At 37.9% G+C, this 19,429-nt stretch overlaps 2 protein-coding genes across 2 annotated transcripts; both read left to right on the top strand.

The window, feature by feature from the left end:
• The first annotated feature begins 6,198 nt into the window (after nucleotides 1–6,198).
• Nucleotides 6,199–7,128, top strand: LOC104851072 (olfactory receptor 7E24). Its single transcript, XM_033759332.1, is given in 1 exon segment — nucleotides 6,199–7,128. A coding segment is annotated over 1 exon segment (930 nt).
• A 10,179-nt stretch (nucleotides 7,129–17,307) lies between these two features.
• LOC104851080 (olfactory receptor 7E24) lies at nucleotides 17,308–18,237 on the top strand. Its single transcript, XM_019205165.1, has one exon. The coding sequence runs from the start codon at nucleotides 17,308–17,310 to the stop codon at nucleotides 18,235–18,237; it is 930 nt and encodes a 309-aa protein (XP_019060710.1).
• Nucleotides 18,238–19,429: the final 1,192 nt, after the last annotated feature.

Raw genomic sequence — 19,429 nt, 5'->3', positions numbered from 1 at the left:
AATGGAGAGGGAAGAAGGTTGAAAAAGAAAAAAGAAACAACTGAGGAAAATAAAGGTAAAATAATAACAAACGTTTTATGAATAAGGAAGGGACGAATTGGTGGAAGAAAATGCAGAAAAATAAAAATTGAGATACATGATGCACAGGTGCGGTTTTCATATGATGAATGTGAACATTATGTATATCTAAACTGTACAGTAAACTTTATTACACATTTAAATGTCCAAATTCGACATGGCAAAAATAAGAAAAAAAAATTGGAACAGCTGACCAAATCAGTTTAGAACATTGAAGATAACTTCACCAAATATATAAAATCATTAAGCTTATATCAGACAGAAATACTTGACATAAATATCTATAGAACTCATAAATTGTAGGAAAAAACAGTGCGCAGACAGTGTGTCTGGAATTGAAGACAAAATGGTGAATTATGAGGTACTCAGAGAAGCCATAAAAATGTGGGAACAAGAAAAGGCTACCTAGAAGCTTCTGGATGACACTGAAATGACTAGTTTAATATAACTAGAGTTACAAAAAAGCTAGAAGATCATACACATAGAGTTAATAATATATTTACAGAAACTGTAGGAGAAAATTTCCCAAGTACAGGAAAAGAGTTCAATGTACAAGGAAGTGAGACATCGGAACAAACATTTTGAAAAAAGAATCTTACCAAGACCTGTCCTTATTGTACTGTCACATAGCCAACAAAAAGCGCAAAGTCAAAATTCTTAAAAAAGGAAACCCCCCAAAATTAAATAAAGGTGAACCCTTTAGAATTACAGCACGCTTCTCAACACGAACCTTAGAGGCCAGAAGACCTTGAAATGAAACGTTTCAGCCACTGAGGGCAATCAGCTTCCAGCCCAGAATAACATCCCAAAGAGCTTCCTTTAACGCAGAAATAAGGACCTTTCATGGAAAAGATAAGCTCAAGAGATGCATGACTGCAAAACCTGCACTCCAGGACACACTCAGGAATATTCTAGACGAAACAATAAACCAACGAGGCTAAGATGAAATGAAAACACCAAGCAAGGACAATGGATAAACTGCGGTTAAAAATGACTAAGTCTGTTTTGTTTCCACCCTGGATCCACAGATAACTGAACTTCCGACCCCAGAGCAGAGTCACCTCCTAAGTTGTCTGTTTAACACAAGCACCATTTTTCGTCTTTGGATGTGTGCGTGTCACCATCCTGACTGTGGTGCCCTGACCAGTTTGACCAGTTTGTGGACCTCTGCAGCACATTGAGTGTGTCAGCCATTAAGAACCACTGCCTTTGTGGAGTCCCAGTGTTGATTTTTAATTTTGCTTGTCTTTTACACTTCTCTAAGCATAATTTTATTACCCTAAATCTTACCTACTTCAGTGGTTCCTAATTTGTTATGTACCCTGCTCTCTTCCTTAATATATATCTACTTGCAAATTTCTCAGTACCGAAGTGATCTATCGACTCTGCTATGTTCTCTTGTCACTTAAACTTGTGGATGGTTTTCTCATATTAAAATTTGTTGCATGATCTGAAAACCATCATCTGATTGAAAAAAATCATATCTTTTCTACGTTTGAGTTGCGACTGTCAGTTGTTTGCTTGTTTTGTGGAATAGGCATTAGAGTATACGTCGATTCAACTTGAATTTCACCAGAAATGTGACAGCTGCAAAGTCGTGTACTATGCCAACACCTTTACTGAATCCCTTCATAGCCTGAGCAACCAAGTAAAGAAAAGTACCCTGGGGAGACCAGAGCAGAACCTCAAGACCTCCATACTGTTTGGTTGTGTTAGAATACTTTACTGGCCTTAACTTCATATGGTGATCCGGGGAAGATGAAGAGGGAACTCTAAAGTTGAGCGTAAATTTTCAGCTTGCAAAACAAAATGTCCCGGACACATGATGTAGAGTGACCTGCAAGAACATTAAAGTGATTGAAGTGTACACTGATCGAGTATGTTTCGTGAAAAGTGTATTAATTGTGCTATGAGCTTTTTACTTCAAAAGTAAAATAAAGGCAAGTCTGCATTTTTCACATTGTTTATAAATGACAGAAGTGATTAGGGCAAAGTAGCTTTATCTGAGTGGGTGTCAAACCCTGTTTCTTCCGTTAGTGTTAGGAAGACCTTAGAGACTGGGATGGCGTGGACCAATTTGGCTAATTATGAGTTTCCTCTGTGTGCTGAGATCCCAAGGTCACAGAGCGGTTGATAATCAGCCTCCAGTCCTTTAGTGACTCCCATCCTGTGTCCAGTTCTGCGCCTGTGTCCCAAGCTCTGCCGTCTGTATTAGGAGGCTCCTGTGTGTGTCTGTATAAATTGCAATCCCAAAGGCAGAGACGGAACCTTCACTGGGCAGCAGACGTAAGAGGGTCTTTGGATCCGCTCTCCTTGACTATGACCCAGCTAGAAACTTCATCACCCAGTAAGTGCAAAGAAAATTCATTGACATGAAAAGGATTCTTAAAGCTATTATTGCCTCATTCTGAGGAGGAGCAAGGTATTTTCAATAGTCTCACGAAGGTACAAATAGGAAACATATCAGTTATAAGGAGCATAGATTTTATGATCTCGGGTGTAGTTGGGAAAGAAGAATTATTATTTCAGATTTGCGCTCTGTATGTCTTGTTTCTACTTCCATTGATGTCACCCTCATAACAGCAGAGAGATTGCTCTTCTGCAGGGTTTCCTGAGAGCTCTAAAGGAATTATAAAGGTGATCAGGATATACAGGAAAACAATAACCATGACATCAGGAACTGGTTTGGAGGGATTCCTGTCTTCCAGGAACTGAAAATTTCTTCCATTTGTCTGTTTTATTTCATTTTATATATCTTCCTGGAGTTATATTTGCTTACACTGTTATTGCTTGCTAAAAAATGGAAGCCTCTGTCATTATAATGAAACCTTCATTAGGTTGTTATATGTAAAAATAAGTAGGTGGAATTGGCTTGTCTGGTTACAGACACAGGATAATTCTGTTAGGTTGCCTCCTAGCAACAGCAGAACATTAATTCTCTGTCACTTCAAGAGAGGCACCTTGACGATTGTCCCCTTGCTGTTGGAGTTTTCTGCAAGCTCACAGGGCAGAGCAGTGAGTGATCCCAGCTGTGTCCACCAAAGACAGATGTGGATGACGGGCAAAGATCTGAGACAGCACTCCCTTGAGCATTCGGATTTCTCTCCTGACACCACTGTAGGATATTTTTGAGATTCCCACATTCTTCTCCATGCTTGCACTTGTTTTCCAGCACAAACATGGAAAGTTCTTGCCTTGATTTCCTTTGATTTTCATTTCTTGAGGAAATAAGAGAGCCACAGATGTGCCTCTAAAGCACCTATGATTATCAGCTCTGAACCTCTGCATAAATCTTTCTGTGCATTGGAAGCAGGGAAGGCTCTCAGTGTATCAGATTGACCTGTGAATTTATTTCTTAATCCTTCAGCTCCGCTTATTATTTCTGTGATGCGGGGAGGACTGTTAGTATCTCTGAGAGAACGTTGTCATTCAAGTTAAATTTTACTTCCAGCAACTGCATAAGGATTATGCAGATAAGGAGTGCTCTATTTAGGGTTAATGTGTATAAAATTAGTGCAAATTGAAATGTAGCTATCATTGCTATCAGTGGTATGTATATCCCTACCATTTATCTCCTTGGTCCTGTAGTACTGCTTTTCTATTTCTGCTGCAGGACATTTTGTGTTTGTGTGATTATACACATGAGGAATGATGTACTTTAGTTTACAGCTCATTTTCCAGACTTATAGCTTATGTGGCCCAAAGGAGACATCAAAAATAAAAACCTGAATCTGACGGAACCTTTCCTCAGTCACCATACTTGTCCTTAATGATAATGACTTGAAGATCCTCGGTACCTTACTGTCTTGCAATTCCACTCACAAAGACCCCACAGGTGTAAAGACAACACCCTATAGCTTTTTCTTTTTTCTCTGTGTCAAGGACACACGGACCCTATAATCCACTTAATTACATCTCCATAAGTTATCTTACATTAAAACACAACATAGATATTCATGTGCTTCTTTTTTAAATTACAAAGAGAAAAACTTCATATAGTTTCTGGCTCCAATGCCATTGGAATGCAATTTACAATACCTATTAAACTTCCTACTGGCTTAATGGTGTACATCATCATTTTAAAACCAAAATCTCAGTCATGGGAAGCAACGAAAGCAGTCGTAGAAGGAAAATGTATAGCCACAAACTCTCATAGTAGGGAAGAAGAGCAAGCTCATATAAACAACACGATGGTGAGCCTCAAACTTCTAGGAGAGAAGAACAAATCAAATCTAAAGCTCACACAAGGCAGGAAGGCCACGGCAGAAGTAAATGCAATCAAGACTAATACATCACACAACTGCTACATAGTTAGGTTCTAAATGCCTTTCGTTGCCACACATGAGGATGACAGTTACTCTCCTTATTTCCCCCAAGCATTAGGAGCACAGTGAGGAAGAGAGATTCACACTTTCAGCCCTTGGTACCAGGCCGGTGACACCTAACTAACACGCTGATTTCTTCCGTGCCATCCCTTGTCACAGGCACAACCACTGAAGCAAAATTGAAATGCCACTGCTCATGTGACGATGAAATTGCTTTGTGTGTGGTACCCTAAAGAGATCATTCCTGAGAAGACGGCAGGCATATTTTGCAAGTTTATCTGATAAGTATGAGGATACAGGTAAAAATGGGTCACTGCTTTTGGGAAAAAAATTGAGATTTTACACGTGTTATTTGTTGGGAATCAGAAACATACATTTACTGTATAGGCTACAAATGCAGTATAATATATAACTATTTTAAGATGAGAGAGGGACAGAAGGACAAGCATTTTCAAAATGTTATCATAATAATTAATTTACAAGGTAATTGAGGCCTCGCTCTCCCTCCCTCGATCCCTCGCCCTCTGCTCTGGTAGGGCTGTGAACTGGTCGAAGAGGAACTAAATCCGCTACTTGTGGACATTTTCTAGTCGATTTGTGGGGGGTATATTTCTGAAACACACCATTCAGATGAGTTTTTTTATGCTTTTAGGTAAATTTTTAAGAAAATTGCTTGTGGATTCATAAATCAGTGTGGGACTGAAAACATTGACAAGAAAATCTACCCATAGAATTGTGGATGACAGATTCCTTTGGGGACAGGGGAGCAAGAGAAATGAGAGAAAAGATGCAAATTTGGGGTAATTTTTCAGATGTTTGAAGAAGATTAATGATGTAATGTGATTAAATATTTATAAGTTGGGGCTGGGGATTTAGCTCAGCGGTTCGGTGGCCTGCCTTGCAAGCGCAAGGACTCGAGTTCAATTCCCAATACCAAAGAAAAAAGAAAAAAGAAAAGAAAAGAAAAGAAAAGAAAAAGTTATCTTAAATAGCAGATATTCTATTGATATTGTATGATTAAATACACCTGTTAAAATTTTAAAAATTCAAAGGTGCTTTTCATCATTGATTTTTATTGACCAAAGCAGTGTACACGAATCTAATTATGACCAAAGATCATATGCTTGTATCTCAACCTGTGATGTATAAATTTGAATGCAATAAAGACAAGGATAAAAGTTCCATATTGAGTAATTTATTCACATAGTACACATTTTATGTACAAGGGCTGGGGAAGCTCTTACATACTGAAAAGTAGCAATCAGAAAAAAACAACAAAGAAAAATGAAAAGTTCATTATTTTTAGCACAGTGGCTCAAAACAAAGTGTTCTGATTGAAGAGAATTGACTTCAATTTTTAAATAATGTAGCCGAGACTTTGTTGTATTTGTAGACAGCCTAAAGAAGGAAACTTGTAGCTTGTTATGACTATAAGATGTGGAATATTGCAATGCTTTTCAATTTTATTCCAATAGAATAATATTAACTTCACTCTACAGTTTTTGGAAAAAAAATTTTCCACAGTTTAGTGTTATCAAGGACTTCTGAATTCTCTCTCCGTGGTCTGCTTATTCTGTGCAGTAGAGCATCCATAATGAAGGAGTATGCAGGGGAGGTAGTAAACGAACCACCCACAACTCAGTTCTGGATAGTGGCTTCATCAAAAGAGAAAAATGCTACTGAAGACTGAATTTCTGCTGAGGATTCCTTGCTTATGAATACCTGACCTCAGATCATGTGTGATATTTTTTGTTTCATTTTTTAGATGAAATTTATTTAAAGGTGCTCAAGCAACATGCAAAGACATAATCTCACATATGTCTCAGAGTTCTACTTCATGTGCTTCTGAGAGGACCCAGCCCTGCAGCCCGTCCTCTTTGGACTGTTCCTGTCCATGTACCTGGTCACAGTGCTCGGGAACCTGCTCATCATCCTGGCCATTGGCTCTGACTCCCACCTCCACACCCCCATGTACTTCTTCCTCTCCAACCTGTCCTTCACTGACATCTGTTTCACCTCCTCCACAGTCCCAAAGATGATTGTGGACATCTCAACTCAAAGCAGGGTCATCTCCTATGGGGGCTGCCTCACACAGATGTCGCTCTTTATCCTTTTTGCATGTATGGACAACACACTTCTGACGGTGATGGCCTATGACCGCTTTGTGGCCATCTGTTATCCCCTGCATTATGCAGTCATTATGAGCCCTTGCATCTGTGTCTTCTTACTTTTGCTGTCAGTCTTTCTTGGCCTTTTGAATTCCCTGGTACACTATTTAACTACCTTACAAGTTACCTGTTTCAAAGATGTGGAAATTGCTAGTTTCTTTTGTGACCCTTCTCAACTGCTTGACCTTTCATGTTCAGATACCTTAATAAAAAACATAGTCCCATATGTGCTTGGTACCCTATTTGGTTTTTTTCCCATGTCAGGGATCATTTTCTCCTACTATAAAATTGTTTCTGCCCTTCTGAAAATCCCATCATCTGGGGGGAGGTACAAAGTCTTTTCTACCTGCGGTTCTCACCTGTCTGTTGTTTGCTTGTTTTATGGAACAGGCCTTGGAACGTATCTTGGTTCACTTGCATCATATTCTCCCAGGAAGGGCATGGTGGCCTCACTGATGTACACTGTGGTCACCCCGATACTGAATCCCTTCATCTACAGCCTGAGGAACAGGGACATCCGCAGCAGTGTGAAGAGGCTCCACCATTGCAAAATCTAATCCCAGGGCCTTTTCCATTCATTTAGAAAGAGTTTTGAAAATGTGGTATAGAAATAAAATCTGAAACTTCTTTGTCAATTCTTTCTCCTTGTTTTGATTGTTTCTGAAGCTTGATGTCTTTAACTGTAATATGATGTTTCATTACAGAGTGATGTGTGTTTGAGTGGTAGTATTTAGTTCTTCATGGTGCTTCAAATTGGGGAAGTGAAAAATTTCTAGATGTGGGTAAAACTGACAGTTGTAAAAAAACTATTATGATGTATGTATGCAATCTCTGTACCTAAAATTGCTCAAAACTGCACCTTTAGATATGTGTATCTTTCCATAGTGAACAATAGAGATAAAAAGCTCAGGAATTGGTTTAAAAATTGAAAAATAATATTAAAAACAATTATACTCTTGAGATTTCTTCTGTGTAAAGGAAGAGCCCCAAGTTTTTGCGACATTAATTTTTTTAACTTCTATTGAATTTCAGGCATTTCAAAGCCTGAGATCCTATGGACCGATGTGGATCATTGTAAGCTGTGTGCATGGAGATTTCAAGGTTATGTGATTTGACATAACCGGTCTATTCTTTTAGAGTTTATTTTTTACTATCCCGTGGTATCTCTTCTCTCATGTTTACCTAACACTGGAAGCTGACATTTGACATTGTCCATAATAAATCTATCAGCTGAGCTTTCTCCGGTCCTCAGGGAGATGAGGGGTGTGAGCCATGTCTGGATGTTCCGTAGCAGTCGCACTGCCTGATTAAACAATACCTGGTGGATGCAGGACTGTTGGAAACGTTAGTTCCCATCATGAAGACTTTTGGGCAGTGAGAGGCCCTGATAACCGTGCTCACTTTCAGCTGAGAGGCCTGTGAGATATACGTCCGTGATTATTACGCTGGCCCTCATCCTCACAGACATCGAAGCCCTGGTAACACAGTATGGGTGTCAGGAAGCTGTTTCCTCAGCATCTCCAAAGAATTATGGTGGAGAGGAGGAGGATGGTGAAAAATGACCACCACATCATGAGACAATAACTGCAGATCACATTAATAGCAGCATCTCAGTTCTGATTTCTACACAATTTGATTCAATATATGTGTACACTATTTCTAAGTACTATATTATTATTTTTTAAAACGAAATAGGGGAACTGCATTTATATGTAATAAAATACAAGTTCGACCACAGGCACAGGGCATTACCAGGAAAATCCTAGCATATATTTCCTTTGACAAACCAAGCACCCATTTCTCTTTCCTGTCCCTCCAGGAAGGACCGATTTCTTACTCTATTTTACCCTTCTCAGTCTCAAGGCGATCACTGTGGAGAGAAGGGTTAAAGGTGCTTCATCCACTTCAGAAAGAATATCTGACTCTAGAAGTAGAGATCAAAGATGGAAAAGGTCTACAACATCTAATTGTGATCTCATCCCTGCTCCCTCCCAACTCCCTGTTTTCCTTGAAGCTGTCCACAACCTGCTCCTTTCTTATAAATCATCCTTCTCATTGTGTATGAGGGAAATCGAGCCAGGTTGATTTCTCTCCTACCCCTAAAACTGAATAGAGTTTAATTTTCCCACATATATCCACGCTGTAGATATAACATTGTCACCTGGAGCCATTATGATGTGGGAGACACAGGCTGATGATTTAATTTGGAATGTTCTCCCTACCTCTTACTAGTATGTAAAGTCCTGGATATCTGAGTTCATTATTAGCTTCTACGGCCGTGTTAAGCATGGATGAAACATCTAATGGATGCTCCACCGATTATGAACACGTAATGACTGTAATGTGATACATGGCTAAAATTCAAAGTAGCTATCATCAGTAGAACAAATGAGAACAATGAAATTTATGACATTGAGATGATATATTCTGGTATCCCAAGTTTTAATTTCCTTTTTTACATAATGTTGTATTTCCTTCCTGCAAATATCCGCATGTATTTAGATGGAATGGATTTCTGACTCCCCAGTTGTTATCTCTATCTTGGCACATAGGAGTAATTAACAACCAAAATCTTTACGAAACAGGGAGTGGGCTTTTTTTCCTCATGATAAGTGGGCAGTTTTTCAGAGATCATAGCAATGATGTTCATGGATACAAAAACTATATACATAAAGAAAAGGATGTAATATAAATGTGTCTGAGACGTATATTAGCATCTGACATCATCACAAGCTCCAGTGCCCCATTACAATAAAATTTCTAGTAGTGTAGAGTGTTCTTTTTTTTGTAAAAGGAAACATACAGCAACGAAAGCATTGACTTCCAAAATTCATTTAGGTATCCACATGTGGTGAAAATGGGAGATAGTTTACATAATTCTACTGAGGAGTACAGAGTACAGAGTACAGAGAAGTACTGCATATGTCTAAATACATTGTACATTTATTACCAGGTAAACACCGTAGTTCTTACAGATTAATTTCCCCACTTTCATCCCCCTTGTGAGTCTCCTCTAATGTAAATTGGAATATCTTGATCAGTAATGATGCAAGGATTAGTACTAGACGATACAGTGGGGAAATTTTTGAAACAAGACCATAAGAGTAATATATATTTTCTAGGACAAATACTTTGGGGAAAAATAGTGATAGTTATATTTAGTGTACATCACATATTGCAGTTAAAACAAACACCCTCCACTCACATAGTGTCTGGAAATTTTCACTTGCATAAAATGAAGAGAGAAACAACAATACTGAAAGGATAATACTAAAAATAATAATAAAGTAAAGGTAATAAAGCAAATAATCAAAATAATAAAGTAATAAATAATAAAGTAAAAAATTATATCATGACCTTTCATCTGATAAATCTGAGCAACAGTGAAAGTAGCCCTAAGTACTTCCCAGACATACTTGAATTTACACACGCATACAAACTAGGACATTTCAGAGCAGTAGGTACATTGAATACTTTTTAGAGGAGCATTAGCTAATTTAGTGTAATTTTCTTAAGAAAAGAGTGTATTGGTACTAAATAAATATAAGTATATTTGAGATAAGATTTTTGAGAATCTGATTAGGGATCCAAAGCCTATAGTGTTAGGAGGGCATGGACTGTGAAGTTTACTCACCCAGTTTTTGAAGTGCATTGCCTTTAGGGACATGTATGAAAGAAAATGCAATCATGTAGAACTGTCAAAAACTAAAGTTTAGTAGATAATTATTTAAGACAGTATGATGCATCAAATATGTATAATGTATAAACTTTTTAAAAATTCAAATCAGCATAAAATATGAATTCTGAGGCAAACATTAATAAATGTTGATGTTTTCATGTAGGTACTGGCTATTTTTAACAGTAAGTCAATGCTGAGGAATTGTTTTCTAAGTTCAGGAAATATCCCAAGGCAGTGGTCTGCAAATTTGGTGTAAAGAACTTCAAGTGAAGATATTTTTAATACATAGATTTCTGGTTGAGGGTATAGCAAGTAGGTTTTAAAAATGTTCCCATATAATGTACTGAAAAATGAGACCAACATTTTCTCTCTATGTAAAGTCGAAGTGATTTTTTGCAAAAGTCCTATAAACAATGTGTGACCTCCATTTACAGATCAAGTAGAAGCCCAGGTCTGTTTACACTGATATCTGAGATTTTCTGTTTGCATTTCTCCTAACTGAATCACAGTGAAAGCTGTAGCCTCCAGGTAGATAAAGTAAGTGCATTGCAGTGTATGAGCTAGAAAGTTTGAAGTGAAAATCTGCTAACTAAGCACAAGGAGCTTAAGACTCAAATCTGGAGTTTTGAGCTTTTTTCCTGGTGCTGAAGTGGTCAATCATATGTATGGGGATTTATATTCATGAAAATGATTAAATGGCATTTACAGTACATTAGTGTATACAGAACAACAGGCACAAATAAAGATAAGTGTTTACACACCAGATATTTTTTGCCTAGAATTAATAGGTTGGATGCAATATATATCTAAAAGATTTATAAATACATATATTTGTCATAATTTAGTATCTCTAGGTCATAGAAATAAGCAAAGTGCACTGAGTCTACTTTAGCAGCCAGTGATGTCACGTGATTATACATATTAAACAAGTACATATGTATCTATGCAAATTTGAACTGCAGCAAAGACAATGTCATGCACTATGCATCATATGGTTTTAAAAAAAGACAATGAAATAGGAGTGAGAACTTAAATTCTCCAAGGAAGGAGGTCACAGATTCACAGAATGGTTAAAACCGCACATGAAAAGGGAAACGTGGTGTTTTCTGCTTATAATCCACCCAATTTATTAAGGTACAGGTAACACAACTGAATCGATGTATATTTATTTCAAATTATTTATGTCACAGAAATTACTCCTGTGGTCTTAGAGGAAAATAATTTATATTTGAGTCTTTTCTAATATCCAATTAGAATTACTTCTTTTGTCAAAAGTAAAGGGCATTTTTTAAAAAAATTCCCTTCCTCTGAAAATAGTAGGACGAACTTTTTCTTTAGTGTTTCAAAGCAATGTGAATGCAATTGAAGTCGTTGAAATGCATACTTCCTGCGGTTTAACTGTGAGGTTTTTATGTCTCCATGATTACAAAATGAAATAAATGTAGACGGACCTTTAGAAATAATACAGAAATGACAGGAGTGATTAGGACGCACCAGGTTCACCCGAGTAAGGGAAGAAACTCTGTGGAGAATTATTTTCCTGTGATCTTCTTCCACTAGGACAGGAAGTCCTTAGAGATCGGGAAGGCACGGACCTTTGTGCCTAATTATGTGCCTGTGCACTGAACCTACAAGGTCATAAAGTAGTCCGTAATTAGCTTGAGCCTCCAAACATTCCCTATGATGACTTCAGTCTGGTGTGTCCCATGCCTTTGTCTCAGCCTCTGTAGCCGTCTGCATCAGGAAGCTCCTATCTGACTTTGCGTTCATTTCAGTATTGAGGACAAAGTCTGAGGCTTCACTGGGCAGCAGACCCAGCAGGGTCTTTGGATCTGCTCTCCTTGCCTATGACTCAGCAGAGAAATGGCGTCATCCAGTAAATGCAGAGGTAACTCACCGTTGTGGAAAGTGTCCTTGAAGCGTAGCTTCCTTATCATACGGACAAACATGACAGGGTAGCTCCACAGGAAGGCACAAATATGAAAAATATCAGTTCTGAGAAATAGAAATTTTATATTCTTGGCTTTGATGAGGAAAGACGATTTATTTTTCAAATTTGCTTTCTACACACCCATTCCTACTTCATAATGGTGTCTTGCTCATAGTAGCAAAAATCTATCCTTCTTCGGTGTTTTTAACTGCTCCAAAGGAGGACAAACATGATAATAAAGACGTTGAAGCATAGGATAGTAATGATTATTAACTTGTTTTCAGGAGGGCTTGCGATAGTACAGGCCCTGAGCAACGTGTTCTATACGTCTGGTTTCCTTTTATGTGCTTTGTAGTTCTGCAATTGAAAGTGTGCACATTTTTACTCCTTAAAGAAAATGGAAAGGACTACATTTTAATGAAATTTGCAGTAGGATTTTAAGTAGAAAAATGTCTCATTTGAATTGGCCGGTGTCATTAGAGACACAGGGCATCCCATGAATTGAAATCCTGGTAGGTTGTCCCCTTAAAAACACTATCAACCAGCCAGGGATTTAGCTGTCTGCCTCCTGCCTCGCAAGCACAAGGACCTGAATTCGATCCCCAGTACCACCACCACCACCACCACCAACAACAACAACAACAACAAAAACCCCACTACCAGCTGTGGATACCAAACTGACTCCATTTTGCTAACTCTGTTTTTGCAATCAGGTCACTGCCCAGTTATTGGAAAAACCCCAAAGCGTCCTTTTACCCAGTTCTCGGAAAAACCCATGACTGTTGCCGTAAATTGTCACCAGGTGTTCTCTTTCGTTAATCTTACAAAAACTTGTGGTTAGGACAAGGAGGGACATCTGGCCTGGGCCAATTGAGCATTGAGAAAACACACCCGCACTTGCAAAATGTTAACCAATCAAGCATTGAGAAAACACACACTTGCAAAATATTAACCAATGAAGCGTTGACCCGTTTAGAAAGCCCCTAGTTCTGCTTCTCTGCTAATAAAAAGGCTGTTGGAAATCGGGCTCGGGGCTCTCGTTTCTGAACCGCTGTGTCAGTGAGATCTAAGAGTCCAGTTTTGAGCTTGTAATAAACTCCCCGTGCGATTGCATCGGACTCAACTCCCTGATGGTCTTTGGGGATATCGCTATCTGGGCACAACACAACCATGTCATTTCCAAGTCACTCCAGGAAGAGACACTGGCTCTTCTTTTTTTTTGGGGGGGTGGGTTCCTGATAGATCTCAGAGTAGTGTGTGGCACCTGCTACATCCAGCAGAGGATGGACAAGTACAGATCACAGGCAAAGATCATAGAGTGTACACTTGATAATTCAGATTACTTTTCTGTGCTCTTGCAGTTCCCTTCTTCCACACAAGTTCAAAAGAGGCTACATCAAGCCTCCCTCTTATTTCCATTTATGATTTGAGTTAAAAACGTAACTCAGAGGGCTGGGGATTTAGCTCAGTCTTTCTGCTGCCCGTTTTACAAACACAAGGTCCCGAGTTCGATCCCGGTACCCCCCCCCAATGTAACTCAGATGTCCCCTGTGCTTAAAATCTCTGGACAACTGCTTCAATATTGTTGTGGATTTGGAGACAATGAAAAAATTTAGAGCATTGGGAAGCGCCTGTCAATTTAATTTTTAATTCTTTCAGGTCTATTTCTTGTTTCTTTGGAGCAGCGAAAGTTTTTAAAAATTCTCTGAGGAAGGATTGTCATTAGTGTTGATTTCTAGTAGCAACAAATGCACAAAAGATTATGCAGATAGGGTATGTTCAAATATGGGGTTAATGTACATAAAATTAGAGCAAAACAAGAATTAATCATCATTATAATTAATTATAAGAATAATCTTTATACCAACTATGTCCTGTGAACTAAGTTACTCTTTTCCTATTTCTTTAGCAGGATGTTTTAGTTTTTACTTTGTGTATTTATATGCATGTGTTTGGAGAAGAATCACTTGCAATCATTAAAATTTTTACTGATTCTGTGGACCCGGAGTCTTGTTTAGCAAGAAGAGGAGTGAAAAAGTAAAAATGTCTGTTATACATTGAATGGTCACCTCTTCAGGTCAAAATACTTGTCCTTGTTTGGCAGGATGTGAAGATGCTTGACACATTCCTGTGTTCATGTTTCTTTTTTTTTCACAAATATTCTATAGATGTGGAGACAAAATAAGAGCTGTCTTTGTCTCTGTCCTGGTCACGTGGTCCCTGTAATCCATTTTGCGCAAGAACATCCATTATTCAAAAGCACATCAGAGAAACTCATAATAGGCTTAAAAAGGCACAAAGGCAAGGGAACAAGTGAATTTGTGCCTCACTCTAAAGATGTATTATAGGGCTTACGTCACTGCAGGCTCTGGTGCCATTTCAATGCACTTACTGTATTCATCAGTAAAGCTCCAACTGACATAATGATAGAATTGTTTATTTTAAAACAAAATCTAACAGTGGCTGCCTACTTGGACTCTAAACTTCCTTTTGTTGTCACACACATGATGATGAGTGTTGCTCTCTTTATTTTTCTCAAGCAGTGTGAGCACGGAAAGGAGGATAGATTCATGTGCACCGTGCCTGTGGCAGCAGGGAAATGGTGGGGACTAAACTGTTAATTTCCTGAGTTCCATTCCAAGACAGAGTCTCACTTACTGCAGAACAATGGATCTGTTATTTCTCTAAGATGATGAAATTTCTTTGTGTATTTCCTACAGGGTTAATTACTAGACAGACTCCAGGGATATTTTAAAGTTTTACCTGAAGAACAAGAGATTGTTTGTGATTAAGACTGACTTTTGCTGGAAATAATAGTACAATTACTCATATATTATTCATTTGAAGTCAAAGTAATTCCCACAAATATATGATGCTGTATACACATCTTAACTTGTTTGACAGGAAGAGAGATAGAAGAATTTTTAAAAGATTGTCATATCAATAAACTTAATTTTTATATGATATGTTTCCAGGTAATGGTTTTCATTAGTTAATGAAGACTAAAATTCTATTGTGTGTGAAAGAGACTTTATTTCAGAGGCAATATGTTCTTTGTTGTACATGTCTTATATGAGCTTTAGATATTTATAGGCAAGTTTCAAAAAAATGTGGATTAATAATTCAATGTTTACCTGAAAACATTGACAGGAAAATCTACTCATGGAAGTCATGACAACAAATTCCTTTGAGCATCAGGGTGTAAAAGAAAAGAATTATAGAGAAATACCAACATTTCAAATTTCATAGGTAATGATTCAAATCTCTAAATGTATTTTTGTGGTAGAAACATGAATGTATCTTTAAATATAATCATATAGAACAGTAATATTAATGGAACATTTTCTCTTTTTTTCTCATTGAGTTTATTGGTACATTTTAGGTATACAGTACAGTTACATTCATCATCGGGATCCTGTACCTTTACATGCCAGGTCTTGGTTCTCATTTTTCCCCATGTCCCTGCCCTCCCTTCACCCCTCTTTCCCTCCCCATTTACAAACACTTTATTTCCATTTTTTCATTTTCTCCTATTTTTTTCTTTCCCTTATTACCTTTCCCCTACCCTTCCCACTTTCCTTACACCTTTAGCCCTTTTCTTCCTATTTCACACTGTCAATTATCTCATTAGGATCTTATGTACTATTATAGTTTGTTACAACAGAGAAACTATTCGGTATTTACACGTGTGTGACTTATTTATTTCACTTAGGAGCATATCCTCAATATGTATCTAATGGAGCATATTCTGAATATCAGGAAATACTCTAAAAGAGTAGATCTCAACTCTAGGGTAAAAAGCTAACCAAAAAACTCAAAATATAGGTAATCTGATAAAATTTATTGGTCTGAATGTAGAATGTCTGGATATTTAAACATATCTCCAGGCATCTCACTAGAGATTATAATTAAACTTTTTCATACCAAGTATATAAGTGATCGTTATCCACATTCTACAGGTAAGGGAAAATTGCATTATTTACAGTATTTCATGTACTTTTTCTTTTGTAGATAAGTTTCAGGTTTCTTAATATTATTTCATGTACCTCTACTTGGCTTTTTTCTTTCCGAAAATGAATTATCATATGGCCTGACAAGGCAAAGCGTCGAATTTTCTTTCAGGTAACTGAATGAAGAAAAATGAAAGTCATATATCATGAAAGATTGATATGACAACTCTGTGGATTAGAATTAGCAAGGTTTAAAATTAGCCTGGGCTTTGGAAGTTTTCATGTTTCTAATTCTACCACTGGTCATACGAGGTTTTATGGTTGGAGAAACAATTCAGCTCATTAGCATTCTCCTATGGAATATGTGATAAAAAGGAGTAAAGTACTGTCATACATACATGGTCGATATTTAGTGATATTGTACAAAGTGATTAAAATAAATCTGTACAAAATTTAAATTGTCAGATGTGCTCCTTACAGCTTACTCTTAATCATTGACAAGCACAGTGTGCACTAATGTCACACCCATAATTATTATGCCACAAATTATACACATGCATTGGAACTTGCATACTCAAATTTGAGTCCACCATGGATGAGGATAGGAGTGGAATATTAAATAATTTATAAAAAACAAAGACTTCAAGAGCTCTCACATCAGTGAAAGACGAACATCAGAAACCCCCAAAATTGATGAAAAATGCGTGGGAGATAACTGACTCAAGGATATGTATTTTGATTATTAACAATTAACTTAAAGGCTCAGACAATGCAAACCTGGATATTGCAGCAATTATACACGACTTATGGAAATAATATATACTATTTTTAAGGATAAGGTCTACTTGAACGCTTTTTAATTTTATTTAATAGGATCATCGATTCATTTTGTAGTTAGGAATATTTTACTGGGATGTAGAATAATGAATCCTCATGTTCTAAGTTTGTAAACTAGAATTCAGAGTAACAGTGTATGGATTAAGGTGATGAATGACCTAGTAATGAAAGAGTTCTAAGAGTAGGGTTTTCAAAGTGGAATAATGTCAGCAAAGGTTTTAGATTCCACATTGGAATACTTTGCAGGTGAAAATATGAATTTATTATATACACAGAGTCCTGGGTGCTAGTTACTGCTTTCATTTTTTCCAGTGAATTTTTGAAAAGGTATTCAAGCATCATGGGAACACATAATCTAACCTCTATCTCAGAATTCCATCTCATTGGTTTCTCGGAGGACCCAGACCTGCAGCCCATCCTCCTTGCACTGTTCCTGTCCATGTACCTGGTCACAGTGCTCGGGAACCTGCTCATCATCCTGGCCGTCAGCTCTGACTCCCACCTCCACACCCCCATGTACTTCTTCCTCTCCAACCTGTCTATTGTTGACATCTGTTTCATATCCACCACGGTCCCCAAGATGATTGTGGACATCATAACTCAGACCAGAATCATCTCCTATGTGGGCTGCCTGACACAGATGTCTCTTTTTATCATATTTATATGCATGGATGACATGCTCCTGACTGTGATGTCCTATGACCGGTTTGTGGCCATCTGCCACCCCCTGAACTATGTAGTCATTATGAATCCTCGCCTCTGTGTCTTGTTACTTTTGCTTTCTGTCTTTGTCAGCCTTTTGGCCTCCCAGCTGCACAATTTAGTTGCCTTGCAATTTACCTGCTTCAGGGATGTAGAAATTGCTAGTTTCTTCTGTCATCCTTCTCAAGTCCTTAGCCTTTCCTGTTCTGATGCCTTAATCAAAACTATGGTCACATATTTTGTTGGTGTTGTATTTGGCTTTTTTCCCATGTTAGGGATTCTTTTCTCTTACTATAAAATTGTTTCTTCCATTCTCAAAATCCCATCAACTGGGGGGAGGTACAAGGCCTTCTCTACCTGTAGTTCTCACCTGTCGGTTGTTTGCTTATTTTATGGAACAAGCACTGGGACTTACATTAGTTCAGCTGTGTCATATTCTCCCAGGAAGGGCATGGTGGCCTCACTGATGTACACTGTGGTCACCCCGATGCTGAATCCCTTCATCTACAGCCTGAGGAACAGGGACATTAGCAACACCCTAAAGAGGCTCCACAGCTGGAGAGTTTAATCTCAGGACATTTGGCATTTATTTGGAATGTAGGTTGGAAAATGTAGAGAAATTGAACACCCCAAATCCGCCTATAAGTACCATGTCTTTAGTCACATCAGTTTAGGTGCTTGGTGTTTCATATGAGAGTCATAGCTGATTGGGTGAGGGTGGAATTTAGGTTGTTTATATGCCTGCAAAATTTAAGGAGGCAATTTAATTTTCAGAAGTGTCTTTTGTAGACGTTCATTTTCTCTTTTTTAATCAACTTCCATTCAATTTCAGAAGTTAGAGATTGCAATGAAGTGATTCAGTTTAGGCAGTAATTAACAGTGTTCATTGAGACTCTAAAATTATAAAACAGTCTATTCTCATCCATTCCTCTAGTCTTTCATTTTGGTTGTTGCATTCCAGTAGTCACCCCTGCTTCATGTCCTCATGATTTTCTGAAATAGCCCATATCTGAAATGATTGATTCCCTGAGCTGACTGAGAGCTCTCTCTGGTTCTCAGGTAGGTGAGTGGTATGGGACTTATAGTTTTGGACAGAACCAAGCAGAGCCACGGCATTACTCAGTAAGTGTTGAAGGAGACAACTGATGGAGAAAGGAATATTGTAACCATTGTTTGCCATCGTGAACACATGCCTAACTACTCATGGTGAGAAAGAATGATCAGATTGTCTAGAGCTTTAGCTATGAGTACTTTGAAGTTGGGACTTGATTTTCATGAAGGACTAAGCATTTCAGTTGTTTTTCTTTTCTTTATTCCCACACTGGTCCTCCCAGAGACGTCTAATTCATGATTTTATATTTTGTCCATCTATAACTTGCTTACTAAGCACCTCAAAAGGATTAGAAGTAAGGATGAAGATTATCACAACATTGTGAACCAATACTGAGAGGTTTCTAAATAGCATTATCCAACTTCTGTGTTCCTGTAAATTGTTTCACTTTATCTGTACAATGTTTCTCAAAGATAAGCTCTTACATCATTTTATTTAAAAGTGAAACAAAAAAAGGAGTACAGCATTTTTCTGCAATCAGAGGGTGTTGGGTAGAAAAGAGGGAAGAAGTGCTTACATAAGTTCATCTGATACCACACAAAGTATAGCTTGCCAGGCAAATCCTGCACAAGGTTTCTTTGACAATCCAAGCACCCATCTCTATCCTGTCTCTCCAGGAAGGGAGCCCATTTCTCACTATGCTCCATAT

This window comes from Fukomys damarensis, unplaced genomic scaffold, assembly GCF_012274545.1.
Source record: "Fukomys damarensis isolate Sample0158 unplaced genomic scaffold, DMR_v1.0_HiC HiC_scaffold_37, whole genome shotgun sequence".
Classification (NCBI taxonomy): Eukaryota; Metazoa; Chordata; class Mammalia; order Rodentia; family Bathyergidae; genus Fukomys; species Fukomys damarensis.
This window is presented reverse-complemented; position numbering and strand designations above follow the sequence as displayed.

Excerpts from the sequence above, each read along its gene's own strand:
- LOC104851080 (XM_019205165.1), top strand. The coding sequence starts at position 17,308 with ATGGGAACACATAATCTAACCTCTATCTCAGAATTCCATCTCATTGGT.